Source organism: Cydia fagiglandana, chromosome 12 (genome assembly GCF_963556715.1).
Source record: "Cydia fagiglandana chromosome 12, ilCydFagi1.1, whole genome shotgun sequence".
Classification (NCBI taxonomy): domain Eukaryota; kingdom Metazoa; phylum Arthropoda; class Insecta; order Lepidoptera; family Tortricidae; genus Cydia; species Cydia fagiglandana.
In genome coordinates, this window is record NC_085943.1 from 4616618 (window position 1) to 4640016 (window position 23399).

Consider the following 23399-nt stretch of genomic DNA (forward strand, 5'->3'; position numbering starts at 1 on the left):
TGGCAACAGTGACAGCTCGCTGAGACACCGTCTTTATATATTATAAGTCTATGGTGTCAAGTATTGTTATATCTGTGATATAGACTTTTTAATTGTTTATGGTACTTGTCGAATTTAGACAAAAGTCGAAAATAATTTCGATATTGTAAATGTAAACATATTCTTATAATTTAGAAATTATTGTGTAATGTACTTATCGTATAAGGCACAGGGGTACAATAATATTTAAGAATAATGAGTTCAAAAAAGGGTAAGCGTAATTTGGGGAACAAGCATTTTCCAATAGCGGAATCTGTGAGCATTGCTCTAAAAATCCAGTTGGATAAGTTTTTAAGCGATGAAAATGAGACAGAGCTCAAGTTTCCGACGTTTTTGTCGGCGCAGGAACGGGGTTTCATCCATGAGACTGTTGCCAAGCTGGGTTTGAAGTCGAAATCGCGCGGGAAAGGTGAGTTTTAACCCTTATAATATAGGTTACATTTTGGCCAATTTGGCACTTTTTATTCCCGCCCGCCAACTAAAGTACAGTTCTACCGCTTCAAGTAATTAGTAATAAGTTTACTTGCATTATTAATAAAGTCAAGTTTGAAATATTTTCCTATAAAGCTTTAATTTTTAAAATATATTTAGGTCACACAGCTTATTAACTTATTATAGTTATAAAAGCGATGAATGCCATGGTTAAAAAATGTTAGACAATCTGACTAGATCATAGAAATCTATTGTAAAATGTAAAAGTCTTTTTACTAATTATCTTGACAGTCAGAAAAAAATATTTTACTGCCAGGTTAGTTAACTTTAATAATTTGACATATTTCAACCAAAAATATAAAAATAAATAAAACAAGAATATATGATCTAAACAAATTTAATTTCAGGTGTAAACCGCTACATAACAATATACAAACGGATCGGTTCCACAATAATTCAGAATGACGCCAAGCTCATCCTGGATTCAAACATGCGCTGCAGCATCACGGAGCTGTTCAACACATTCCCGATCACCAGCAAAGAGAAGGACGACTTGAGCTGCTGCCCGGAGAAGGAACGGAGCCCCCAGCTGGCTCATAAGCCTGTTGGGCAGCTGAATAATGGGGTTGCTCAAGTAAGTTGCTCAAAACTGAGCCATCTTATTTATAGACTTTTGTCAAGGAAGTTACAGTTAACTTTTGTTAACATCTAATGTACGTGACAACACAATATGAAATAAATAAAGTGATGTGTATGGAAGCTACTTTAATAGTGTCAAAAATCAATAGAATATACCTACCATTAAATTTAAAACTAAGATAGTAAATGTTATAATACTAAACATTAATATCTCAGCTTCATCTTCACAATGACCTTTTAGGAAGCTAAGATGTATTTAATCAGTGAATTATTTTTTCATCCTAGTCTACTTAGAATGTTAGTAACTTTTAAGAAAAAAGTACTAATAGTCTGTTCTATTAACTTATTTAGAATAGAATAGAAAGTTTTTATTAACACATTCACTGCCCCCGACGCATATGTGCGTCCACCTACATACAAGTTTGTTCCTAGGCCACACCCCCTGGCAGTGAATATGTTAAGGCAAAATAAAAGAAGAAAGAAAACAACATGTAACATAACATATTATAAGCCACGAAATGGTCCCGACTCAGAATTTATTTAAAGAATAAACAGTTACTAACATTCTTAAGCCGCGTCTCCATATTGCGCGGCAAGCTATCGAACATTGGGTCGCGCGGCCGCCGCGCGCACGATACCGGGCCGCCGCCCCCGCGCGCCAGCTCGATCCTGGGCGCGCTCGCCCCGCGCCGCGCACACACACAACCATTCACTGTCGGTGTGTCGACGCGCGGCAAAGGAATGTTCGCGCGCAGTTGGGACGGGTGTGTATATATTTCAGTTGGCTCGCGCGGCAGCATACATGGATAATGAAAAGTGTCGTACTTTAATTAAATTATATTGCACTAAACAGTTTCTCGTCGTCTCGTCGTCGTCGTCGTCGTCGTCCTCGACAAGACGTTAAACTGTCGCACACTCTTTGTGTGAAACGCTGGCTGGGGCATATTCATGGCCTAGACAGACAGTCAATATCAGAGTAGGATATTGACTCAGGGTGGCGGCGGAAGAATGGCTAGTTCATCAACGGCGGCGCCCACGAGCCGAGTCAGAAGGTTCACTACTCACCTACCAACACGCACTGGACAAGCGCGGTAGGTTAATCGTCTAAACCCCCCCCTCTTAATATGGATAAGCAAATAAAGAAATGGCCCCTAGGGCCCGGCGGTTCGGATACTTCCGCCGATGACGGTAGGTGGAAATTGTCCAGAACTCGGGGTGCGAAGAATCTCCGGGCGTTACGACCTCTCCGTCAAACGACTTCGGCCAAAGCAAATAAGGACTCCGATAGCAAATTAAACGTCATTACTTACAATACCAGGACATTGCGCACAGAAGAAAGATTGTTAGAGCTGGAAAATTCCCTTCAACATATCAACTGGGACATAGTTGGCCTCTCAGAAGTGCGAAGAGAAGGCCAAGATGCCGTCGAACGAGATAATACCATATTTTTCTATTGCGGGAATTCAGGCGGTCGAAATGGAGTAGGCTTCTTAGTTCAAAAGAAATGGAAAGACAATATCATTGAATTTATCTCATATTCCGACAGAATAGCAGTTTTAAAATTCCGACTCACAGAAAAACAGAATTTAACCTTAATTCAAACTTATGCACCGACAACAACACACCCTGACGAAGAAGTTGAAGACTTCTACGACCTATTAAATAAAGCTAGCGATGAGCACCGTGCCACGTATAACCTGATTCTAGGCGACTTCAACGCTAAGATAGGGATAAAGCAACCACTGGACGACACCAAAACAATCGGGCCTCATGGTCTTGGAGACCGGAACGAAAGGGGCTCTCGTCTCATCCAGTTTGCCTTTGGACAAAATATGCAAATTGCAAACAGTTATTTTTTCAAAAAAACCCCATCGAAGATGGACCTGGTTATCGCCGAATTCCCGCCCTAGAAACGAAATAGACTATATAATTACATCTAATAACAAAATTATCAAAAACATACAAACAATAAACAACATAAAATTTAGCTCCGATCATCGTCCACTCCGTGCCAAATTAATTTTCAGCAAGTCGATTTATCGCAAACAACTCATTTTAAAAACTAAAATACAAAAACACGACAAAGATACACTCATAGTACACAAACACAAATTTAATTTAGAAATAAATAACTACTTTGATAATTTGGAAAACGATAAAGAAGATAACGTAGATAGTCAGTATAACGATATAGTCAACAGTATCAGAAATGCCAGCAACAAAATAAAAGCAACCAAAAATAAATATAAAAAGCTAACAGAAAAAACATTGAAACTTATAGATGAGAGACAGTCTTTACACCTCGCAAGGAATAGCCCAGAATATAGACAAAAAGATAAATTGGTTAAACGTAGTATCCGTGCAGATATCAGGCACCATAATACAAAACTGGTAGAAATAGCTCTATCAAAAAACAAGTCCCTCAAGGCCGCAAAAAAAGGTGCATCTCAGGGGCAAAGCTGGATTACTAGCCTAAGGGACAGCAGAGGAATAAAACAGGGAGACAGAAATACAATTTTGAATATTGCTACTGAATATTATAAGGCTCTCTACTCTGATCCCCTCCGAACTTACGATTCACCAATCGAAGACGATAGTTTCAGCGCCATCCCACCAATTACAGAGCATGATGTATTCCTAGCACTTCAGAAAATGAAGTACAGCAGAAGCGCGGGTGAGGATGGCGTCACAACTGAAACATTGCGAGTTGGGGAGCCATCATTAATCCCACATATTTGTAAATTATTTAATAAAATTATAGTAACTCAAACTTTTCCCAAAAATATGTGCCACTCGAACATAATCCTGTTGCACAAGAAGGGCGACAAGGCTGATATAGGTAACTATCGCCCTATTAGCCTTGTATCCCATCTTTATAAAATATTTATAAAAATAATAGAAAACCGCATTTCGGGTCAACTTGATCTGCACCAACCACCCGAACAAGCGGGATTCCGCCCCGGCTTGTCTACCACCGACCACCTGCACACGTTAAACCAAGTTATCGAAAAATGCCACGAACATAATTTCCCCCTCTACTTAGCCTTCGTAGATTATTCAAAAGCGTTTGACAGCATATCGCACCATGCCATCTTCACAGCTCTAAGTCACCAAGAAATAGCCCCTAGTTACATCCAACTTCTAAGCACCATATACAAACATAGTACAGCCGCCATAAAATTACAGTCTTCTGGCCCGTCCTTCGAAGTGCAAAGGGGAGTGAAACAAGGAGATCCGCTATCGCCGAAACTTTTCACCAGTACATTAGAACATGTCTTCCAGAAGCTTGCGCCGCATTGGGGAGACAAGGGGCTGGTTGTCGGCGAGAAAAGGTTAACTAACCTTCGCTTTGCCGATGACATTGTCCTTTTTTCCTCAACGGCATCCGAGCTACATCATATGCTAGAAGACCTTAGCAATGCAAGCCTCGAGGTTGGACTGAAGATGAATATGTCAAAGACCAAAGTCATGACTAACGGTATACAACGTAGGATTGAGGTAAACGGAGAACACATTGCATATGTCCATGAATACCTTTATTTGGGCCAAATAGTCTCTTTCCAGGCGCGACAAGAAAAAGAGGTCGACAGACGGACCGAGAACGCCTGGAAGAGCTATTGGTCCATGAAACACCTCATGAAGGGAGATCTACCTCTGTCTCTCAAACGTAGGCTCATGGACATGTGTATACTTCCAGTCCTCACCTATGGTGCTCAAACTTGGTCTTTGACGGAAGCTCAGAAGTCCAAACTCGGGGTTTGTCAGAGAGCTATGGAGCGCAGCATATTAGGTGTGAAACTAAGGGATCACATCCGGAACACCACGCTGCGCTCTAAAACTGAAATAATAGATGTAGCTCGAAAAGCGGCCAAGTTAAAGTGGGACTGGGCTGGTCATGTCTGCCGCATGCCGAATGACTTATGGGCCAAGATAACCACGGAGTGGGTGCCCCATGAGTCGAACCGGAGATGCGGCAGACCTCGTCGGCGATGGCGGGATAACTTAGACTCCTTTTTGACAGACTGGCCAGATGCAGCTCAAAATCGGGAAGAATGGAAGAAGAGGGGGGAGGCCTTTGCCCAGCAGTGGGACACAATGGGCTCGTAATAAATAAACAGTTTCTATTGAAGAGTAAATGTAGTGATTATAGAAACAGATCATTTTTCTATTTGGCTATACTTCGATCCGAATAATACATTTTTGTGATATAATGTGGTCGATCGTCGGATCGCCCGCTGCGCGCGGCCGCCGCGCATAAGTTCTAGATGGTGTCGAAATTGGCGCGCGCGCCAAAATACAGGTGTACCGCGGTCGAACATTGCTCGCGCGGCCGCCGCGCAATATCGAGACGCACCTTTAGAAGAATCCACATGAAGCTTAAATAACCTTTTTGGTTTTTCAGGTACCCAGTACAACATATAATCCAGACTTGGTAAAGTTTAGAGAAAAGTTGCCTGTGTATGAACAGAGGCAGGAGCTGCTTAATGCTATTACCCACAATCAGGTCAGTTCTATTTTCATTGTCTTTAAGATAATAAATGTTTTACACACAAAAAATATTGGTAGCTAGACTAAACTAGTTCCTTTATGACTGAACCTAGATTTGCCTATTTTATTGAGAAATAAATATAATATTGATGTGTTAGTTTAGTTATTCCAATTTGTTAAATTTATGTAACATAACATAACAACATACTCTAAAGGCAACTATTATACATAATTGAATCGAGAATGTATTGCTTGTTGGTATATTTCTTGAAATTTCAACCAATCAACCAGGGAGTCCAGGGACACATGTTGTTAGTAGAGGAAGTAGTTGACAACTTGTTTTCACTTCTATTTTTTTGACCTTGGTTGAAGCTATATGCATGTCAAGTTTCACCTATCTGTTTAATGGGTTCATACTGTTGAAATACGTTTGGCTCAAAGCTATACTACTGTCAAGTAACACGATTTTTGCAGGTGATCATAGTAGCAGGCGCCACGGGCTGCGGCAAAACCACACAGCTTCCTCAACTAGTGCTAGAGCACTGTCAGCAACACAAGCAGCCCGCGCGCATCTACTGCACGCAGCCCCGCCGCCTGTCCGCCGTGTCCGTCGCGGAGCGGGTGAGTACTGAGACTGTAGCCTAGTCTAGCCTGCAAAGCCAGCGAAGTCGGCAAACCTCGATGCGAGCACACACAATACAACACGACGACGTCGTCGTCGATTTATTACTAGAGATGCACCGGATATTCGGTTACTATCCGATATCCGGCGATTATTTAAATCCAGCCGGATACCGGATAGTGACCTACTATCCGGCCGGGTACCAGATAGTAACATTGCTTCATTTCGGAGTAAACAAATTAGATTTAAGAAACAGTCACGGTCTCTTAATCGTACTTGTCTATTATTTTAAAACAATTTAATATGGCCCTTTAAACTTTTGACATACGCACGAAAAGTGCTATTTTACGCACTAGTGCGGGAAAATAGGACCATATGTACTGGTAACACTTTTTTAGGACAATTGATTCGAATTTAGCCTTAACTTTGCCAGGTAGCATATGAACGCATGGAGAAGATCGGACAAAGCATCGGGTACCAGATCCGCTTGGAATCTCGTGTGAGCCCCCGCACCGTGCTCACGTACTGCACCAACGGCCTCCTGCTGCGCACTCTTATGTGCACCGACACACAGTTGGCGGGTGAGTATAAATATATAAATATTACAGGACATTTTTACACAAATTGACTGAGCCCCACGGTAAGCTCAAGAAAGCTTGTGTTGTGGGTACTCAGACAACGATATATACATTATATATAAATACTTAAATACATAGAAAACAACCATGACTCAGGAACAAATATCTGTATCATCATACAAATAAATGCCCTTACCAGGATTCGAACCCGAGACCATCGGCTTCATAGGCAGGGTCACTACCCACTAGGCCAGACCGGTCGTCAAATATTATAGGACAATTACACAGATCAATCTAGTGCCACAGTAAGCTCAATAAGGCTTGTGTTGTGGATACTAGACGACGATATATATAATATTATATAACTATTGATTATTTTTTACATTATACTAAGTCAGGGGTCAAACCGAATGCGGCTCTTTGGACCAGCAATTTTGGCTGTTCCGGTCAGCCAAACAATTAACACATAGAAAATTTATTTTTTATTTTTCTTTATTTATCTTTCTTCTTAGGCTAGGTCATTTATAATATGAATATAAAAGTAAAATATAAAAACACTTACAAAACAATAAAAAATACATATAAACACATTATAAATTATTTTTTATTATTATTATTCAGAGCCCACTGTGTCCCACTGCTGGGCAAAGGCCTCCCCCCTCTTTCTCCACTCGTCTCTATTTAGTGCAATATCTGGCCAGCGTCTCAAGAAGGAGTCCAAGTTATCCCGCCATCGCCGACGAGGCCTGCCGGCTCCCCGGTTAGACTCGCGGGGCTCCCACTCTGTGGTTAACTTGGCCCACAAGTCGTCCGGCTAGAGAATTTAAACCAGTGAAATCATGTTTTGGTTGTCTTTGATCTTCAAACGTTTACTGATCCCTGCAATAGGTGGGTGAACGCGTGGAAATTGGTTTAGGTTAGGTTACCGCAATATTCGGAACATCTGATCACCCTGATTAGCTACCAGATCAGCCTAGAGCCAAGCGTGGCTCACTCCGCGATTTTGTCGCTTTGCTACAGGTAGCTAAAAGTACATCGGTTCCACCCCAAGGGGAAAGCCATAAGCCGCGCGTGGCGTTGTCGCCACCTAGCGGCCATATCTGTGCTAATCGTAACAGACGCGTTTTGTTAGAGAGTGAGTTTTCTGTACCTAGTAGTACTATTATCTATTCTGTGCTAGAGCTTGTAAACTCTTCATAAAACCCACTCTGTTTACTTGTTCAGTCTGTATTCCGCAACAATCCACCAATGACGCTATCGATGACCTTGTAATTTCAGGAGTGACGCACGTGTTCGTTGACGAGGTGCACGAAAGAGACAAGTTCAGTGACTTCCTGCTCATCGCGCTGCGGGACGCGCTCCCGCGATGCAAGGACCTCAAGCTGATCCTCATGTCCGCCACCATGGACACGCAGATTTTCTCCAGGTCAGTTCCACTGGGCTAACCTGTAGCTCTAATCTCGCTGGCATGATACTTCTTAAAAAAGACGACTGCTTTGACATAAGAGAAACTGTTCGCGAAGCTATGGTCTGTGTGCTACGCTGGATTGTGCTATAACTTCCACCCTCCTGTTGTCCTGGTACCTCGCGCGACCCATATTGCGAGGCATATTGATGGTAAAGTCGATGGCTCCTGGGGTCATAATTTTCATTAGTGGCGGCTGTCTGTGAAACGGAGATGGTCCCTAACAAGATCGCAGGAAACCGTTGGAAGACCGAGGATTGCAGTCGTTGAGGAGATCATAGTGGAACGCTCATGTCCAACAGTAGAGTAATTGCAGGTAAAAAAAACAAATGATCGAAAGTGGTACAAGAATAGCTATAGTTCGTTTTTTTTTTACTTGGTTGGCGCGGTCACCCAAAATGAATCTTGGCCTCCAACACAAGACCACGCCACTTTGATCGGTCCAGAGCGGTATCCCGCCAGCATTCGCCGACGCCGAGCTCACGGAGATCTGCCTCCACTCTATCTGCCCAACGGTATTTAGGACGACCAACAGGACGGTGCCCAGTTGGTCGACCCAAGTAGGCCCTTTTGACTGACCGATCACCCATCCTTTCGAGATGGCCAAGCCAGCAGAGACGATGATGGTTTTTTTAGCATTAGAAAAAAGGTATACAATCTTGATGTGTCTTTTAACTGATAAACACGTTTTAAAAGTAAGTCACAACAAATATGTAAAAATTATGAATCTAATACGATCGATTCTTCTGCTTTAATAAGTAATAGTTACTGATTTTTAAAAAGCGTTTTTCAATTAAAAGACATGTCAAGATCGCTTACCTTCTTTCTAATGCTAAAAAAATCGAACTATAGCATGAATTACCCCATATTGAACGAACTGTATTCCTAAAAATGGTTGGCAATAGATTGTCTCATTAGTGGGGTGTCAAACATCTGTAAACTGACTTGAATTTAATTTGTTCCGTACCTCCCGCCTTCTTATTTTTCGTTCTTCCCTCCACTTCTTTTTTTATTTCACTCCGTTTGGAGTCCATATTCCAACTATTAACAAAACAACTTCATTTTCTTATACCATTTTCAGATATTTCAACAACTGCCCAGTGATAACCATCCCCGGGCGCTTGCACGAGGTGCAGCGGTACTACTTAGAGGACATCCTGAAACTGACGCAATACCGCACCAAGAAGATGGTTCAGGCCGAGAGGGAGCTCAAACAGAAGCTCAAGTCTGGCCAGAGCTACTGGTCACATCTCGAAGGTATTGCTATACATTAGGGCCCCCCCACATCTAGCGTCTTTCGAACGTCGGCATCAGGTCAGCGCTATGGAAAATGACGTCGCTGCGCAGTTGCGTCGACATTGCGTCGACGTTGCGTCGAGCAGCGGCCATAGAGTTGTAGACGCCGACGCTCGAAAGACGCTAGATGTGGGGTGGGCCTTACACTTAAAAATACCTACTTATTAATCTTTTCTTTTGTGCCGATTATTTCCGTAAATATTAAAATTTAAAAGAAATGGTTACCACGACCCCTATTCATTTTGAATGACCTATACACCCCACAACATATGGTAGGAACGGGAAAAATTTTCATCCTCAATTTACGTGTAGGGGAGCTACCAAAAAAAATTTTTTAGGCGTTCTTTTACTACTTTGTCGCATTTATTGATTTACATATCCATGCAAAATTGCAGCGTTCTAGCACTAACGACCATGGAGCAATGCCTCGGACAGACAGACAGACGGACCTGGTGAAACTACGGAACCCTAAAAGGACAGGCATATGCCCTCTTCAAGAGGCATGTTCAATTCCCTGTCTAATTTGTTATAGGTATCAAATGTACGCAATTCTGTCCAGCCGAAATTTTGTCTATTCGAAGAAGTATACTACTTTATATTCTAGACTCCCTCTAGGGTATACAACTGAGAAATGCCTTTATCAAGTATTATATTTGCAGGCCAGAAGCAGCCAGAAGAGACCAACAGCAAGGACAGTAAAGAAGAGAAGGAGGTGGCGCTCGATCCCACGCTGCAGGCCGACATGGACGAATTTCTAGAAGAGTGCTTCAAGGAAGGCAGTTTGGTAAGTTACGGTTCGGCCACGACTTTGCGCGACCGGCGACGGTGGCGGCGGCAACTATACGTGGGAAAAAAAGTTCCGACCGCTGTCACTCGCTGCAACCTATAGTTGCTGCCGTCGCCGGTCGCGCAAAGTCGGGGCCGAGCGGTTAAGGAAGTTATCTTACAGGAACCCTCGTTATCGCAAGCCGATAGTCATTATCACAGTGGCCAAAAAATTATAAAGAAGAAGAGAACCACAGTAAAAATAAAATAGTAATATACAGTTTTAAACGGTCCGTACGTGCCCGTAAGCATTTAATTGTAAACTTACAGTATGTAATAGCGACTCGCCGCGTTTGTAACCGAAAGTGACTACAGTCACCAGGCGCTCACAAATAACTGAACACCCTTCTATATTCAATGCGTTATGCTCTGGTTTCCTAGGATAGCGGTGCCGTCATATAGCGGTCGTCTCCATACAAAATACTACGACATCCATATTTCTTCTCAGCCATAAGACGTCCACTGCTGAACATAGCCGCATAGCATCTCCATATTTAGCCATATTATTTTGTATGGAGACGGCCGCTTTAGAATGGGTGTTCATATATAACACCCTCGTCGCAGCCGATGAAGCGGAAATGGGTTTGCTACTGGAACGCATGGAAAGAGTAAGCGAGGAACTTGGGCTCTCCATCAACAAATCAAAGACCAAAGTAATGGTGGTTGACCGCGCCAAGTTGCTAGAGCTCGACGGGTCACTCGACCTCCAATACGTGGACAACTTTGTATACCTGGGCTCCACAATATGCAACAATGGATCATGCGAACTAGACGTGCGGAAGCGAATTGGGATGGCAAAAGGCGCGATGACAAGGCTGACTAAGATCTGGTCAGACAGGGCAATCTCTCTGAAGACAAAGGTTGGGCTGGTGAGGACACTGGTGTTCTCAATCTTCCTCTATGGGGCTGAAACTTGGACCCTCAAAAAAGCTGACCGCGTACGGATTGACGCATTCGAAATGTGGTGCTGGAGGAGAATGTTACGCGTTCCTTGGACAGCCCGCCGTACGAATGTGTCTATCCTACGCGAAGTGGGAATCACCCTGAGACTATCGACGATCTGTCTACGCAGAATCTTTGACTTCTTCGGTCACATAGCCAGAAGACACGACACTCTGGAGAAAATGCTGGTGACAGGAAAAAAAGAGGGATATCGAAGAGGAAGAAGTCCTATGCGATGGACTGATCAAATCAGTGATAACTCCGGCAAGAAAGTTCACGAGGCCATTCATACTGCCGAAGACCGAAACACGTGGAAAGCAATCGTTCGAAAAGTAATTTATAGAGGTCACGACCCTCAGCTATGAGGAATACGATTCAAGGAGGGAGGTTCATATATATTGAACACCTTGGCCGCTCCGATATAATCTGATGGCGACTACGATGCGGTCGGTGTTGTCGCTTAGCCGTCCGGAGGTAGTTAGAATATTTTTCATCTCTCCTGTTCGGAAAGTTCACCTTTCATAGGCTGATAGCCGGGTGGAAAATTTCATTTCCCACCCTAGGGTGGAAAGTAATTTTTACTTCGAGCAACAGCTAACATTTTACATTTAGATTGAAAAAAATCGAAAACCATAGACAATCCGATCTTAAATTGGGATGTATCTGAAACGGCCTTAATATATACATGCCTTGAAAAAGTAAAATTGAATGAATGAATGTAATGTAATGATAATCCCACCAAAAACATAAATGTAAAAAAGGAGAGCCAAGTTCAATACAAAAATTATGCTTGGCTGTGGGGCTCGCCGCAAAAAGAATGGAGATCTAAATGAGTGCCACTGCCAAGTTCTATGCAAAATCCAAATATGTATTTATAGGAACAAAATAACATTATAAACAAGTATTAAACTCTATTTCTTTGCTTTATTGGATACCTGTAACAATTGCTGTTATTTAGAAAAATGTGAGATCTTAAAGTAGGTTAGATTTGACTTGGCCAGTTTTCATTATATCAATCATTTTATATATATTGTAATTCTGATAAAACCTGGCCAAGCCAAATCTAACCTACTTTAAGATCTCACATTTTTTTAAATAACAGCAATTGTTATAGGTATCCAATAAAGCAAAGAAATAGAGTTTAATACTTGTTTATAATGTTATTTTGTTCCTATAAATACATATTTGGATTTTGCATAGAACTTGGCAGTGGCACTCATTTAGATCTCCATTCTTTTTGCGGCGAGCCCCACAGCCAAGCATAATTTTTGTATTGAACTTGGCTCTCCTTTTTTACATTTATGTTTTTGGTGGGATATCAATACTTTTTGTAAAGAAAACTAGGCAGGTATTGAGATTTAATGTTTTTTCTTGTGTTTCCGCTGTATGGTTTTTACTTCTGTTCTTTGTATAATTATGTGGTGCCGCGCGCCGCCGACGACACACCGTTGGCCGGTTGTTTAGAGCGTATTACAAGTTTTTTGTATGGGGACACCACTTATTTTTTGACTAAACTTTATTTTAATATAGCAAATATAATAATACATATATTGGGGTAGTTTCAAATATCTGCTTGTAACGGTTCCAACGCTACAATAAAAAAATATTTTTTTGTATGGGGACCCCCCCTATTTTTTAACTTTTTTTTATTTTTAGATTTTTTCCTACGCTTACACACAATAACCGAGCTGGATTCCAAATTTCATCCTTCTAGGTCATCTGGAAGTAGGTTAGGTTTAGGTACTTGTATGTCAGTCCCAATAAAAAATGGTTTTTTTGTATGGGGACCCCCCCTATTTTTAAACTTTATTTTATTTTTAGATTTTTTCCTACGGTTACACACAATAACCGAGCTGGATTCCAAATTTCATCCTTCTAGGTCATCTGGAAGTAGGTTAGGTTTAGGTACTTATATGTCAGTCCCAATAAAAAGTGTTTTTTTTGTATGGGGACCCCCCCTATTTTTTAACTTTATTTTATTTTTAGATTTTTTCCTACGGTTACACACAATAACCAAGCTGGATTCCAAATTTCATCCTTCTAGGTCATCTGGAAGTAGGTTAGGTTTAGGTACTATAAGTCATAAGTCAGTCTTAAAATTTACGACTTTTTGACCTTCATACCTTTATAACCGTTTGAGCTAGCTTCATGAAATTTGGGCTTCTAGATATCCTTATGGATATAATTAAACACACGTAGTTTTATTTGTTTACGTCAAAGATGTTTTGAGTTATAGAAGGGTCAAAAGTGGCACCAAGTGGTTCGTGTAATATTACACTCGGCGCTGGCTAGCCAGTTACTTTGCTTGAACTTGGCTTGACACGCTGCCGCGTGTCTAGATAAATCAACCTACATTTCTCGTGTTTGACTTTCCTCAGCATAGTCGAAATGAAAAGTAGAGTGTTTAACTCGGGTAAAAGTAACCATCTCTCTCTCTTCGTTCGAGCGCCAAAATATCTCGGGTGAAATGGATCGCTTTCTACCCTTGGTTAACAATCTACTATTTATGATTTTGACTGAGTGTATGTTTCCCCAGGACTCGTTCTGCCAGATCCTGTACATGTACCTGTCGGAGGGCGTGCCGGTGGGGTGCGCGCAGGCGGGCAGCGGCCGCACCGGCCTCATGGCGGCCGCGCGACACGGCCTCACCGACACCGCCCGCCAGATGCTGCAGATCGGTGAGTCTCACCGTCATTCTCATTTTACTGCTCTTTTAGCTTTACCTAATTTCTAAGGGAATCCTGAATCCTGGTTGGGAACACGAGGTTATATCTCATCACGCTAAAGGGAAAACTAGGCAACTGTGAAAGTTAATCATGTTTCTTTACGATACTTGTAGCCATTCTTGTAACTTTTAGTCTAGGTTTGTCTGAAATAAACGTTCCTTAACAGAAAAAGACTGTTTAAAGCGATGTTTTTCTTTCATATATGTTCCGAGACAGGAAAGATATTGGTCTCACTGATACTTAAATAGTATAATGTCTATCTTATAACTATTTAATTCAGGTGCGGACCCCACAGTAAAAGACAAGAACGGCAAAACCGCTCGAGATTACGCGCTCGAGGCCGGACACAGCGAGTGCGCCGCGCTGCTCGCCTCCCTCGGCGTCCCCGACGACCCCAAGGACACCGAGGACAACGCCGCCGACAACTTCCTACTCGATGTCTACCACCACACCGTCTCCGAGGACTTTATAGACCATGATCTCATGCTGGCCCTCATTAAACACATACATATCAACCTCCCCAAAGGCAGCATATTAGTCTTCTTACCCGGATACGACGATATAGTGACACTTAGGGACTTGGTACAGAATTGCACGGAGATGAACGCGCTGAAATATCAAATATTCACGCTGCACAGTAATATGCAGACGCTCGATCAGAAGAAAGTGTTCAATCCGCTCCCCAATGCCAGAAAAATTATCATCTCAACGAACATAGCGGAGACGTCGATAACTATAGATGATGTGGTGTATGTTGTGGATTCGTGCAAAGTGAAGGAGAAGTACTATGAATCTAGTGGTGGAGTGTGTTCTTTGCAGTGTGTGTGGACTTCTCGAGCCGGCTGCCAGCAGCGCGCGGGCCGCGCCGGTCGCACCAAACCCGGACATTGCTTCCACATGTGCTCCAAGCGGAGGTTCCAGACCTTGCCGCTCAACTCCATCCCGGAGATCTTGAGGGTGCCTCTACAGGAGCTGTGCCTTCATACGAAGCTGCTAGCCGTTGGAAACACGCCCATAGCGGACTTTCTATCAAAAGCATTGGAGCCCCCATCGTTCCTGGCTGTAAGAAACGCAGTAACGCTCCTAAAGACCATCGGAGCACTGACCCCTATGGAAGATTTGACGGAAATCGGGCAGCACCTTCTAGATCTAACCGTGGAGCCGAAATTAGGGAAGATGCTCCTGTACGCCTGCGTCATGAAGTGCCTCGATCCGATCCTGACGATCGTCTGCAGCCTGGCCAATAAGGAGCCGTTCCAGATATCCATGAACCCGGAGAATAGGAAGCGGGGCAGTATGGCGCGGAAGGAATTCGCGGCGGACTGTTATTCCGACCATATGGCGTTGCTGAGAGCGTTCCAAGCGTGGCAGAGTGCACGAGCGAACGGCGCGGAACGAGCGTTCTGCGCTAAGAACTTAATATGCGGAGCTACCATGGAGATGATCGTAGGCTATAGAGCGCAACTACTAGCTCAGCTCCGAGCGCTGTGCCTAGTCAAAGCCAGAGGCTCCGGCGACATTAAAGACGTCAACCTCAACTCTGAGAAATGGCACGTCGTCAAAGCCGTCCTAGTGAGCGGCCTGTACCCTTCGACGGCCCGCGTCGACCGAGAATCGGGAACATTAAGAACTTCAAAGGAAGTGAAAGTGGCCTTCCATCCGAGCTCGACCTTACATCGCGGCGACGGCATCGCGGGCGCGCACAAATCCGTGCAAAATCTGCCGACGGATTGGGTTGTTTTTGAGGAGATATCCAGAGCGGGCCGGTTCTGCTTCATACGCTGCAACACGTTGGTGACACCCCTGACCGTGGCGTTATTCGGTGGGCCTTTAAGATTACCGCCCGGGGCTCTGACGCAGCGAGCGAATCCTCCAGGATTGTCGAGCGATTCCGACAGCGAGGCGGACGAGAATAACTCCTCGCCTGACACTGCAGTGCTAACCCTAGACGACTGGATGGCGTTCACCGCGGACGCATCAGACGCTATAAGCGTCTACTACTTGAGACAGAAGCTCTGCGCGTTGGTTATCCGTCGCATGTCGAACCCGGCTAAACCAATGACGCCTTTAGACGAGCAGATCCTGAGCACTGTTGTGCACGTTTTAGCGGCTGAGGAGAAAAACGTGGGTCTGAATCAACCCTCAGGGATCGGACAGAGGCCTAAGCCGTTGACGGTGGACGCGCCGAACTGGCGGACGAGAGCCGAGGAGGAGCAGTACAGGCACGACGGGAAGTACTACCAGCAGCAGTATCAGCAGGACTACCAGCAGAACTACTACCAGAACCAGAACGCTTACTACCAAAACGTAAGTGCTATACTTTTGCTTAAAAAACAAAAGCATACTGAGTTTGTTATTTTTTTTTTGACTTTCATGAATCCTTTTTTTTAATCCAAAAATTGATTGATCGCGCCGAAAAAAAAAAATTAAACTTTGACTGCGGTATCTTTGCTTGAACTTGACAGTAAGACTGCTTACATATTACATATCCTTGGTGAACGGAAGTTCACCGCATATCTCTAAAAAGCTCCGTATTTGAAAACTTAATGTGGCCCGACTCTATCTATTATTTTACTGTTGTGCTAAAAGGGAATCATCCAGGTAGCATATTTGCCTAAATGGTTATTGATGTACTTTACAAATTTTTAAGTGTTGTCAAATCAAGGTCTTATTTTCCCCGCTTAGAGTTCTTCTACACGCAATTTTGAAATTTTCATCACGCCTCGAATTGTTCTCTACATATTAGCTCTATGTTTGTAGCGAAACGGCGTCCGACCCGGCTGGCGCGGCGACACGGCGTCCTACTCGCAGTACTCAGGCCCCAAGAGCCCGCCGGCCGGCAGCGCGCTGCTCGCCAACATCGAGAAGGCTGGTGCCCGAGCGCGGTACTTCATAGCACGAGACGAGGGGGACGGCACTAGTAGTGGCCTCCCGTTCGCACCCGCCACGACTGCCAAGCTTATGAAGGTCAAACAGGTCAGTACTGTCAGTGGGGAGACACTCCTGACTTCGGGCAAACTCGGCTCCGTTCGGCTCAGGGCTATAACCGCGAAAATCGAAGTTCGCAAATTGCGGGCATCTTTCTCTGTCACTCATATTACGCCTTAATTGGAGTAAAAGAGAAAGATCCCCGCAATTTGCGAATTTCGGTTTTCGCGGTAGCCCCTCTGCATTGCTCAGAGCAATTATTAGTGTTGACACAACTTGACGTCCCTTTGCGTGCACGACCACAGAAAAGATAATTACTTACTTGAATTTTGACAACACTAAATAGCCGAAAGGGTTTGCCATAAGTTAGAAAGGGATATCATGATTCAACCCTGAATCGCTGTCAAACTTCGCTTTAGTAGGAAGTATACTTTCTGTGCGGTAGTACTATTACTTATTCTGTGGTACAGTCACTGTTATGTGGTTATGGCGCGCCTAACTCGGGTCATATGTATTCTCAATAGATAGGATATGAAAATATCAGTTCATATCATATGTATTTTCTTGGTTTGGGGCTTTAATCCCTATAGTTCCAGGTAAATTTGTCATTTGTCGCAAAACAACCTCGAGGTTCTAAGTGGCGGCAAAAAATCTATCATATCGATATTTTTTTGCAGGCATTCATTTGGTCGTAAAATTAGACTTTATATCATATAAACAATGATTGGTATTAACCAATCATTGTTTATATGATATAAAGATGGTTGGTCAACCTAATGATTACATCCAGACCATATATATGTATACTTACGTCCCACAGCACGTGGCAACAGGCAGCCACGTTAGCACAAAGCGGATCGGGGACTGCACACACACCAATTAATGTATGTTATAAATATTGAATTTGTTATTTCAAAACACTCAAAAGCGAATCTTACCAACAGTAAAACCCAGATAGGGTAATCCGCCAGTAACTGGCCGCCCTAAACTAAAAATCAATTCTATTCAACTATAAACAGAATTCAATTTAGTATAAGGCGGCTAGTTATTGAAGGCTGGCCAGTTATTCAAACCTTATACTAAAATGAACTCTGTTTATAGGTGAATAGAATTCATTTGGTAGCCAATTACTAACAGTGGTAAATCGAATCATTACTTCACAATTTAATAAACATCGGGCTACCGCGAAAACTCAGGCAAACTAATTACTTTAAAAATGTAACCCTAGTTTGATCGAATTGTCGATTTCATTCGCTCCAATATATTGTAAGTTTCATCAAAATCGCTGAAGTCGTTTTTGAGAAATTACCAATAAAATTATGCAAATGTATCTGAAAAATATGATAGATTGTTTGCCGCTACATATATAGAGATGAATCTTGACCATTTCAGACGCGATATCGTCTCCGTGGGACTCAAGGGGTTTCAAGTTATGAACTACATTATATATTAGCGTAACTACATATTAGTATATTTCAGGAGGGGCATCAAGTGATAGTGTTCGTCGCACGCGAGTCGGCGGCGCGGTTCGTGGGCTGCGCCGCGCTCGGCGACAGCGGGCTCGACTGGCTCTGTACACACCACCTGCCCTACCACGCCGTTAGGTAACATTACAGATTTATAGGTACCATCATCATCATCACAGGCCTTTTCGTCTATTGCAGACGATTTATGAATTGCTGTTTAGACAACGAATTTGGTGACTGTGGAGGCAGATGCGTGAGCGGTACGACCTGCAACATTTTTGGCAGAGAAAGCTCATGCCACCTGAGGTTTCAGTCCCGGTTTGCTTTCTGCGACATCTGCTATCTAAAGCATTAAACCAGGCTTATAGGCCTATAGGTAGGTCAGGAGAACCATCAAGTGGAAGTGTTCGTAGACTACGTCACGTTTGGAGTGAACGAGTTGAACTGGGTTTGTATATATTACCAATTCTACTATGCTGTGAAGTAACATAACATTCTATAGGTTGTTCATGCAGTAGATACAGTACATAACGTGACGTGCTGTTAGTGAGCTGCGCTCGGCGATAACGGACTGAACTATTACTTCTGCACACTGCTGAGTGGGGCAGCTATTTTATATATTATGTTAATGTACATATATATCCCTTTCTTACAAATGCATAACTTAAAAGTATAGATTAAGACATGATTAAAGCCGAAGGGGGCTCGAAGTACATTTATGAATAACACCATAGATACAATGAGCCTGTGATTGCAGACACGTGTGCAACTCGCTGGCGGGCAACAGCCGCGTGGTGTCGTGCGGCGACGGCGCCGAGCTGTGCGCCGCCGCCGCGCGCGCGCTGCACGCCGCGCTGCTCGCGCGCCGCCGCACACCCCACCCCCACCCCCCGCACCCCCACCCGCACCGCCCGCACAAACACCCGCAGTAACACCACACCACGACCTCCGAGTACATACATGTGCCGTGCGGTCGCCCTCGGATACATCGGAGCGACCGAGTTACTCGAAAACATCTGAACGCGTGCTCTACCGCCTCGACGATAGAGACGAGTTCGGATGTTTGTATCTCGACCGCTCCGATATACCTGGTAGCGCCCGTACCGTAGACGGTGGGGGACTCCGAATCGAAGTATAAAAGTCTGTTGGCCCGAGCCGGCCACCTCCCTTGAAGCGTTCCCTGTCCCCTGTCTTAATTAGTCGTAATTCTCTGCTGAGTTACGTCGATCGTTCCACTAATTGTGGTCGATGCAGTAAAAAAATGTCCTATATGATGTTATGGTCTACCCCCTCCCCCTCTTCCGTTCGAATTGATATAGAAAAGAAAAACACCCTTAAATATAATTAAATTAATAGTATAATGATCCACGACACCTATCGATGCGAAATCAACAATAGTCTACATATCGCTCGGCTCCACCGACATATTACGCGACAGCAGTGTTTTCGCTCTAACTACATAGATATAATCTTTTCTGTCAACTTCTGCCGATTCCGCGTCGATAAGTAGTCTTTTAAACCTCCTTATACATTTTATGAAACATAAACATGCTTTACATTAAAATGTGAATTTATAAAATCTTTCACATAAAGTTGTTTTACTAAAGTTGCTTATTCCAATACTAACCCAAACAATATCTTTAATACTTATAACAACGAAGAGATGATTATGCACGAATAAAACAAACATTTGCGGAAAAACAATACAATCCATCTAAAGATGATTTATTGAAACAATATTCAAAATGTTTTTTATATTGTAGACCAGGGGCCCATTTCTCGACCTATATTAGACTAATATTATTAGTCCACGAACTGTCAAATCGTATGGGTTGCCATGACAACACACTAATAATATTAGACTAATATCGTTCGAGAAATGGGCCCCAGGCCCCATAATATAATAAGTCGTATATTTTCATTTAGTTGAATATATTTAATTTAATTGCCTGTAAAATAAAACTAATACATGTAGAATATCCCTTTGAATGAAGATGCAATTATAGGCTCTCTAATACCAAATCTTTAGACTGATTTGTATATTTAAAGTTTAAAAAAAAAATTAAGTAATATTTAAAGAAGTTACTTTAATGTCCAAATGGATTCATTTTATATTTACTTGAGATATTTATAAAGTAAATATTTTACATAAGCTAAAATAAAATTGTATGCATTTCAACATTAAATATTTTCAACACACGACGTTTTTAACACTAATGTATACCTACTCAAACATACTTTTGAAATCAAGCTAGTCTTAATTCGAACTTTATGAATGGTGTACAAGATTTAAGCTTGTACATATGTATGTAACATGTAAAAAACGGCCGTGAACTAGGCTACTTTACTATTGGTTGTATAACTTGTATACTTATAAAATGAATCTATGAATATTTGAATAAACAATTTGGTTAGGTTTGGAGTGGCGTTACAGTCGAAAGCTGTCCGCAACGATAACATACGTGGATACGTGAAAGACTACGTATAAAAAAATTACACACGTTTTTATTGTGCCATTACGCGTATTCACTTTGTTTTTATTTCCATTGATACGATAATGAAATTGAAATGGATCTTGTTCGATTGGCATGGATGGAGACATAATAAGTTCTTTATGGTATATGTCTATATTATCAAAATTGCAACCCCCCGTATGCTTAGACACGGATCCGTGCGTGTCAATGGGGTTGGCCGGTGGAAGTTTTCAGCAGATGGCGCCATCATAGCTTGCCCTGTCAATCCCTAGAATTGTCTCAATTTTTTGTTTTTTTAATACCCTGGATGCAAGCTCTTTAACCCCTGGAACGCCGAACCGACAAACGTACTTGTACCCGTCAGATGCCTAGTGCCGGATCCGTCCCATCCCCCTCAACTGCCGGAGGGTCTTCAATTTTTGTACCCGTCAACTGCCGCGATCAAAAAAAAGTGATATTGTGCAAATGATATAAAACTCTATTTGTAAGTGTTTAGATCTCAAAATTGTAAAAATATAATACAATAAATTTGGTGACTGATAAGGCACAAGGCAGTTGAGACACTTTGTACAGATCTGGGACTAGGCAGTTGACGGGTACAAAAATTGAAGACCCTCCGGCAGTTGACAGGACTGGTACGGATATGGCACTAGGCGTCCCAAGGGTTAAGCCAAATCTCATAGAAAAAGGGGCAAGCTATGATGGCGCCATCTATGCAAACCTTTGACAGTTGCGAACCCCATTTAAATATATTGTTTTAACCCGTGGAGCGCCTCAAAATTTCCGTAGTATGGAACTCCTATACTAGTTACTAGACAGTAGGGCGCTCCACGGGTTAAATATCAAGGTCACTTTTTCAATGTTCAAACTTGACAGGCCGCATACGAGGGCTTAATTTGATCGAGATAGTGCATAAAATTGAATGTGGTAATATTTCTTAAGTGTGTTTTTATTAAGGCGATTGTAACAAGCTAGATTACGAGTTAATATGATTGCAAAAAGTATTATTGTGTTGGTTGTACTTGACATAGTTTATGTATAGTTGAATGGCAGACTACTAATATAATAATATAGATCTCTGTTAAGATTTTATGGACTGAAGTGTCAGATCGGGGTGGTGTTCGCTCGATTGTAATAATGATTCGACCCCAGTATGTACTTAGAAAATGTAGAATCCTGGCATAAAGCAAGATAAGAGGTTCATTTTGATTTGTTTTACTCTCAGATAATGATATTGCGGCCAAAAGCCTGGCATTGTTACTAGCTGACATAAAAATAGGTGGAATAAGCATTTAACGGTCAATAGCAATAGCAGCTAATAACTGTAAAAGGTTGTCGCGGATGTAACTTGTATGTTTGACAAAATAATTGTGTTTACTTGACTTATACCTCTAGGTATAGAAAGAAACATGTTCCATACAAAAGCGGGTCAAAGTAAACATGGAATAAGTGAGCTAGCTTTGCGGTCCCCATCGCCGTATATACTAAAAAAAAGACATTTCATCTTAACTAAAACTACTTCATTAAAAATAAATGGACGTAGTTTTGGGTGGTATTCCATCTGTCCAATATCTTGGTCCAATGTCGTTGCATCTCACTCTCTCATTAAGCGTAATGTGAGACAGAATACACATTGGACAGATGGAATACGACCCTTAGCGAAAAGGATCCATCCTCAAAAAAATGTCATATAAAAAAGTTTTCGTTTTGACAGAATATCAAAGTTATTGACAATTTTTCCCTAAATTACTAGATTTCTCCCCAGTAGTGTGTGACTTATACATGTAGGCTGTGATATTACTTATATCAATTTAAAACTATTAAGCCTTAAGTCACTTAAGCTCTTGACGAATTAGAAGTAGACCCCAATTTTATAATAGGATTTGCAATTCGGACCCGAAATGTATGAAATTATCCGGATCCGCGGATCTTCGTGCATTTTGGATCCGTCGTGGAAACCCTATTTTATAAGTTTGGCTATAACGACTAATAACTTTTATTTGTTTTCGCAACTGGTTGTTAAACAATTTTATTCAAAGATAGATCTTATAGCATTTTATATGAAGCATGCAGTAAGTTTTTCACATAATCTTATTATAATTGCAAGTACCTAACTAATGGCGCACAATAGATGTGTAAGAAGTTTAAAGCTATATTTATTACCAGAGCTGTTTTGTAAGTTGTTTTGATTTCTAATAAATGTAATAAAAAAATGTTGCAGCCATACCTTTGTTTTATTTCATTGATTTTTTTCGTTTTTCTTCACAATACAATGATAGAGTTAGACCGTAAAAAGTCTGCAGCGATTTTGATAGCCCACGCAGTGCAATGTCATTTTAAACGTCAAACTTCTATGAAATGATGACGTATAAATATAACACTTACACTGCGTGGGCTATCAAATCCGCTGCAGACTTTTATTGGTGCTACAATATGTCTAAGTTATACCTTTCGCGTCAAATGATGGTCCCTATGAATG

The 23399-nt window shown here is 42.2% G+C and overlaps 1 protein-coding gene across 1 annotated transcript; it reads left to right on the plus strand.

The window, feature by feature from the left end:
- Positions 1-92: 92 nt before the first annotated feature.
- LOC134669452 (3'-5' RNA helicase YTHDC2-like) lies at positions 93-23146 on the plus strand. The gene is made up of 13 exons (XM_063527026.1): positions 93-448; positions 879-1105; positions 5513-5614; positions 6073-6219; positions 6654-6801; positions 8077-8224; positions 9345-9520; positions 10219-10343; positions 13863-14004; positions 14333-16359; positions 16813-17028; positions 18460-18584; positions 19204-23146. Exons 1-13 carry the CDS (start codon positions 235-237, stop codon positions 19376-19378), a joined length of 3972 nt encoding a protein of 1323 aa, XP_063383096.1. The 5' UTR covers positions 93-234; the 3' UTR covers positions 19379-23146.
- The last annotated feature ends 253 nt before the right edge of the window (positions 23147-23399 follow it).